We start from the raw sequence: 7058 nt of genomic DNA on the forward strand, positions 1-7058 counted from the left end.
TAGTAATAAAAAATATAAATAGTGCGATTTTATTTCATTGCTGCTAAGAAATTCTGTGAAAAAGTGAAATTCGTGTGTTCGCCAGGAAGAAATGGGAAGCCATCTTGTGGTCGTGTCGCGTGGGTTCGGTAACGTGCACAGCTATGTATGTATATACATATGTTCACGTGTATGTAAATGTTTGCGCATGGATATGTAAGTAGATATGTACGTTTATATGTATGTACATATTTATGTAGTCAGATTCATACGTATGTATCCATACTACCCAACGCAAAAGCCAGCACATAATATTGATAATTTGATTCTCGGTTTTCATTGGAGAATTTTTCATATAATTCTAACACCCTGTCATTCGGCTAGTGGAATAAAATGAGTAAGTTGTTAAATACCAGAATCCTAGCAATCATTAAAAAAAAATGCAGGTACGAGTGAATTTGGTTAGTAAGAACATACTTTTACATAACGCACATACACTGAGAAAAAAACGCGTTGTAAGAAATAAATTTTTTTTTTATTACCATTTAAAAATGGTCGTATTTAAATCAAGTGAAAAGTGTTAAAAAAATGAACTTTTTCATTATACATATCAAATACGCTTGATACAATTTGCGGCCAAGAGGGTCCGGGTTCAATTACCATCAGACGGTACATAAAATTAATTTTTTTTTTCTTCTTAATTACGAAAAAGCATCTGTGCACTTCACAACCACATATTTTATAACGTACATACTCAAATTTAAAACGAGTTAGGTTGGTGCTCTTTCATATGCGTATTTTTTTTTTTAATTTAGCACGTTTCTTTTAATTCTAAATTTTTTTCCCTCAGTGTATGTTGTAGTAGAGAACCCTAGCTAAGCGTCTGGTAAAAGATATTTGTCAACTGTTTATTTTTTTTTAAATTGAATATCGTCGTTTAAAGTACAAATCCGCATATCAACAAAATGCAAAACCGCGTATGTGAAGTTGCATAAATTATTTTCTAGAGAGTAAAAACACTCATATTTCAAAATGGTTCTCTTTTTTCTAAAGCAATCGCATTTCTGGCTAGGACTAATCGATAAGGATTGAGCCAAGAGTTTGTGTTAGCGGGATCGGAAAAAGCTGACAAATTAACATCCCTAATACCTATCACTGAGCACCCGAAATGTGTAGATATGCACTGTTTTTTTTTTTTAATTTCCAACATTCTTAATTTTAAACATTTTTCGTTCCGTTTTTGTTTAAGCCTAGCTCTTATTTCATAAACCATTTAAATTTGTTGCAAACTTGATAGAACTCAAATTTCAAACTTTTTAATCACAGTTTTTTTTATAAACAATTCGAGTATTCAGTTTTGAAGCCCATAAAATTCTAGTGTAGTAAAGTGTAACCTTGCATCTGAGACCAAAATAATTAAGTAGGAGAATACCTTCAAGAGCGTGCGTAGAAAGAGTTTTAAAAAATCAACGCGATTAATTATACTAAAATTTAACGGGGTATAGAACTGCATTCTCTTAAACTCTGATTTGAAATATTGAAGTTTTTATAACGGTTTCTAAAATTCTTTAAATTTCCAACGCAGTTAGAAACGTGAATTTAAATGATTATGTTATAACATGAACCATCATTAAAAGAAAAATTGCGAAAAATATTTAACGTGAAAACCTTTGTGAATATGTATTACATTTCAATACATTTAATACAATATAACGCTGCGTTATCACAAAAAAGTATTCAATACATACAGTGTCGGTCATATCTATAGCACGTCATTTCAAAGTGAAATTGTTTGCCACTATTAATTATTTATTTGTTTTTAAGAATTTTCAATTAAGATATAGTTCATTCTCAGACAAGCCCCATATAAACCCAAGTTTAACAATTTGTAGAAAACGACAAAAAAGTGCAAAAAATTTTCACTTAAATTTTAAACTTTTTTCTCGAAATTTTTTCGAGTACACAGTGTTTTAGCCCCTTCAATTTTAGACTAATAATGTGTAAGTTTCAAGTGGCTACGATTACCGTTGATTTTTTAGAATTTTTGTTTTGTCGCATCGGCTTCCATATAATGAATAAACTAAATTTATTTGTATATAGAAGAAATCCGCAACATCTTAGGCGAAAAAAATTCTAAATAAATAAACATAAGTGGCACACAATATCACTTTGAAATGGCGTGCTATAGATATGACCGATACTGTATATCACCGCTTTTCTATTTTTGTCACACGACTTACATTTTTAGATACTTATATACACAGAAATACCCATTATACATATGAAACAAATATAAATTATTTTTAAGAATAACTGCTTTAGAAATTGAAGGAATAACCGACACTTTATATTCCTAAATTTAAAGCACAGTTTACCTCAAAAAGTAAATTAGTGCAAAACAAATAGCTATTAAAAATTAAAATGAAGTATGTATTTTTATTTACAAATTTTAAGCGTGCTTTTTTAATTACAATATTTAAAGAAAAGGCTCTATACTCTTCTTAGAACCAGCTCAAAACTAACCACATTTATTCTAGGCCGGAGGTGACTCTTTTTGATCTATGTAGGAACTGTTGTTATATGAACTGTCTCAGAACCATCAAAGCCAGAGTCAGCTCAGAACAAGTTCAAAAGTTCTGCAGAGAATTGTCACTTCGTAGGTAATTGCCATGTTAAAAAAGACAGTTGAAAGCATTGATTTGGGATAGATGAAGAACCAGTACCGTCCACTTTCAGGCTAGCTCAGAGCAAGTTCTGAACCAGTTGGGTTTGCTGCAGGGTATATCTACTGTATTCTTTCCCGGAATACTGTGGGTGGTAGTATATTTCCTGGTCGATTCGTTATTGTTTAAGTGCCTAAAGTTTTAAGGCTGCCTAACTGTCAGAGAGGATGACGGTTTGGTTTCTCTCGTCATGTCTTTGAGCAAGGCGCCGCGGTGTCTCGTGGATGACCAACCCTGATGTAGTCGGGGAGTCCAAAAGATATATCTAACCTTAGTTTAGGTAACAAAACTCCTCCTCCAACTCTCCGTTCAAGTCTGAAGCCGTATTTATTTTAGCCGAGTATATGACCTTAGGCATTTGGTGAGGTCTGCTAAATCAATCCTATCGTGTTGGTATCACAACTTTATATTTCTTAGCGAAAAGAAATAAGAGTGAGCGATGGGGTATACTGATGAAAGTTATCGCCGACGTATCTAGGATAGGAAGAAAATTCACAACTCTCTCAACAAAAAAAAATTTCCAAAAATCAACGGTAAGTTCTACTTAAATCGCCTTCAATCTTGAACTTTATTATACTAGAATTTAGTGGGTTATGAAACTTCATACTCATAAAAATTTAATTTAAAAAAATTTTAAGATTTTAAGAAATTTTGTTAATTTCTTTTAAATATTGCTCAAAGTTGGAAACTTGGAACCATAATAAACTATTATTTTATAAAAAAAAAATATAATTCAACAATTTTATTGAGCTTGAGGCCGTTTCTTAATGAAAACTATTGTGGAAAAACAACACGAAGCCTCAAGCTTATTAAAATTGTTGAATATAAATGCTATAAGACTATAAATAACAAAAAAAATAATAATTTAAATTTAATAACAAAAAAATAAATTCTTAAAATTTTGCAATATAAGGCGCGTTTGTAATTTTTAAACCGGGTGTAGTAGGTGATTGCAATTGTCGATTTTATTAGTTTCTTTTTAATTGAAATCAAACCCAAATTTTTTTTTAATATTTCAATTGTATTAATTTAATTGAAATCAAGGCGGATTTTATTTTTTTTAATATCTAACTCAGGATGAAGTTATGGAACTGTAATAATGATAAGCTTTAATACTGTTCCTGTCCGCAAACAAGCGCCACATCTTTTCTTAAATAAAATGCTTCACGACATTGATGGATGAATTTCAAGTTCATATCAAAACTGAAAATTTTAACCGCCCTTGACTGTCGAACGGGGTGAGTCTCGCAGGCTAAATCTAATTTGCATATCCCATTTTTTTTTTCAATTGCTGAGGTGAATGCAAAGGAATGCAAGACAAGCATTAAGTGCAACAGCACGAAAGCAAAAAGATGTGTGAATAAAGGGTGTCTATATATGTATGTATGTCTGAGTTAAGAAAAAAAAAAAATCATTCAAAAAAATGATGAGAACTAGATTTCACAAAAAAGGGAATGCCTACTTAATAAAAGAGAAATAATATGTTTTTTTTAGTAACACTTTTTTACAATGTTTTAAAATTTGTATGNGATTAAGTGCAACAGCACGAAAGCAAAAAGACGTGTGAATAAAGGGTGTCTATATATGTATGTATGTGTGAGTTAAGAAAAAAATAAATCATTCAAAAAAGTGATGAGAACTAGATTTCACAAAAAAAGGGAATGCGTCCTTAATAAAAGAGAAATAATATGTTTTTTTTTTAATAACACTTTTTTACAATGTATTAAAATTTGTATGCTATATATAAAAATAATCCCTTAGGTAGCCATATTTGCCAAAACCCAATCAATATAATATTGCACACTCGAATAAACGCCGGGAATTTCTGGACGCGCACAACCCACGCCATACGCGACGACACCGATCAGATAAAAACGCACGCTGCCATCAATGGTCTGAAAGCGAAAAGGCAATTATGTTTTGATTCCATATTTTATTACTTCCTAATCAAAATCTGCCAATCTTACCTCTGGCGCCATCAGCGGTCCACCTGAGTCACCTTGACACGTATCCTGCCCACCGGATAGCACACCGGCGCATATAACGCCATCATCGAATTGATTTTCAGTGACTAGCCGATTCATGCGTCTATAACTATCGCGACAGACTCTATTAGCGAGTATAGGTACTTGTAGCTCTTGCAGGACATTCGAGGAGGCGCCTCCTTCCATCGTTTTGCCCCAACCCACAACGAAGGGGTTATAATTGAGATAGGATTTGCTGCGTAATTGCGCCGAACTTGGTAGACAAATGGGTTTTATGTTATCTGTGACAAGAAAGCGTTGCATCAAACCGGATTTAGACTAGAAGTGTTTTAAAATACTTACTGCTGAATTGTACATTGCTTGCGAGCCATACCATGCCGATATCATTGCGGCCATTGCGGCTATTGTAATTGGGATGACGTTCTTTCTATTGGTAAAGTAAAAAGTAATAATAATAATCTTATATGATAATAAATTATTCCTTAAAATACGCTGAAACCCACATAAATCAATTTGCTAAAAGGAAAAAAATTTTGCCTTAAATTGGAATTCAAAGTTTTTGTTACAAAATTACAGCTTAACAGGCAATTCTTAAAACTACCTTCAACGCTCGTTTCTATCTGTCAAAAGGCTATTTGGAAGATATTTCCAAATGAGGGGGTCTTAATCTGTTTGTCTTTTACCAATAAGTTTTCTAAAAATTAAATTTGAAAAAATTTATATTTTTCTTTTTGAAACAATAAAAACTATAAATTAAAACAAAATTTAATTCAAAAAAGAAAAAATATTTAATTAAAAAAAGAAAAAAATAATAAAATAAGTTTCTCAAAATTATAGGAAATTAAGAAACAAAAAAAAATATTTTTCGTCTGAAAACATTTAAAAATGTAATTCAACAATTTTATGGAGCTTGCAGCCGTTATTAATGAAAATTTTTGTGGAACACAAAAAATACATTTTGGTAGAAGTTATAGCTGCTATTTCGGTGATCAACCACATCTCCTCATCAGACTTCTTTCACTAGGATTCGATCCAACGACCCCAGCGGCCATCGCCAGTAGTCTACCCACTGAGCTACCTATGTACGTGTTTTTAAATAATAAAATCTTAAAATAAAAAAAAATATATATAAACGAACAATAATAAAGAAATTTAAAAAAATTTAAAAATATCTTTCTTTTTAAAACAATAAAATCGAACATTTAAAAGCAAATTAAATTTAAAAAACATTAATCAAAAAAGGAAAAAACAAAATAAGTTCCAAAAAATTAAATGAAATCAAACAAAAAAATTCTTTTAAAACCATAAAATTTAAATATTAAAAGAAAGTTATATAAAAAAAAATTATCAAAACAGAAAAAATTAAATAAGTTTCTAAAAATCTATGAAATTAAAAATCTATTTTTCTTTTTAAAACGATAAAATTTAATTAAAAAAAAAAGAATAAGTGTTCAAAAAAATAAATGAAATTATTTTTTTTCCTTTTAGAACAATAAAATCTAAACATTAAAACTGAAAATTTAATTTAAAAAAGAAAGAAAATTTAATTTAAAAAATAAAAAACGAAAAGAAGTTCCGCTGCCCGAGTATTCGAACCTCGGATGTTTCGAATGATACTCAGTGCTTCCCCTACTTGGCTATTGCGACTGTTGGAGCAGCGCAGGCAAAATGATGTACATCTCCATTTGGAACATGCTCGAGTGACTATTGTCAAAAGAGATTTTCCCATGTTTTTTATTGCTCAGAATTTTCCATTTTATTTAATACCCATATTGTTATTGAACATTGCACTGAATTTTTTAAATAAATTTTTGAAATTAAATTTGAGCCCTAGTTTCGTAATATATGAATTTTTTCTCGTGCTTTGATTTTTTTTTAATTTTTGTAGCACGGTATAATATTATTAGAACAATTGCTTACCCTTGCTACGCGTACATCCTGATGGCGTGTCTCTGTGTCTGTACTCAAATCATATTCACCCAGACGTACGAAAGATCTAAATGAAAAAATTGCAAAAATTAAGCTAGCAAACATTAGTATGTTTTTAACCAACAAGAATATATTTCATTCTATAATAAAATACCATATAAATCCATTTATTCATAACTTTGTACATTTTGCTCAATATAAAAAAAATTTACGAACATACATACATACATACTCCGTGTGCAAGAAAATGAGTGACGCCGTAGGCAAAAAAATCGCCAAAAATCTACGGTATTTTATAGCCACTTACGTGCTATAAATCTGGATTTTTTTTTTTAATTTTTGCACAAAGTGTTTTGCATTTGTATGGTTTTATAATATGACATATATTTTATTAAAAAAAAACTTATAATTACATAATAAAGAAACTTGTCGATATGCAGGT

The 7058-nt window shown here is 30.5% G+C and overlaps 1 protein-coding gene across 1 annotated transcript; it reads right to left on the reverse strand.

Moving 5' to 3' along the window:
* Nucleotides 1–4441: 4441 nt before the first annotated feature.
* LOC108378706 (venom protease-like) lies at nt 4442–6683 on the reverse strand (the record flags this gene model as incomplete). Its single annotated transcript, XM_017635010.1, has 4 exons — nt 4442–4597; nt 4670–4968; nt 5030–5114; nt 6608–6683. Coding segments are annotated over 4 exons (598 nt in total), but the record flags the coding sequence as incomplete, so codon positions are not given.
* Between the last annotated feature and the right edge of the window lie 375 nt (nt 6684–7058).

The sequence above is a fragment of the Rhagoletis zephyria genome, unplaced genomic scaffold, assembly GCF_001687245.7.
Source record: "Rhagoletis zephyria isolate East Lansing unplaced genomic scaffold, Rhagoletis_zephyria_1.1 Rzeph_scaffold_14728, whole genome shotgun sequence".
Taxonomy (NCBI): Eukaryota; Metazoa; Arthropoda; class Insecta; order Diptera; family Tephritidae; genus Rhagoletis; species Rhagoletis zephyria.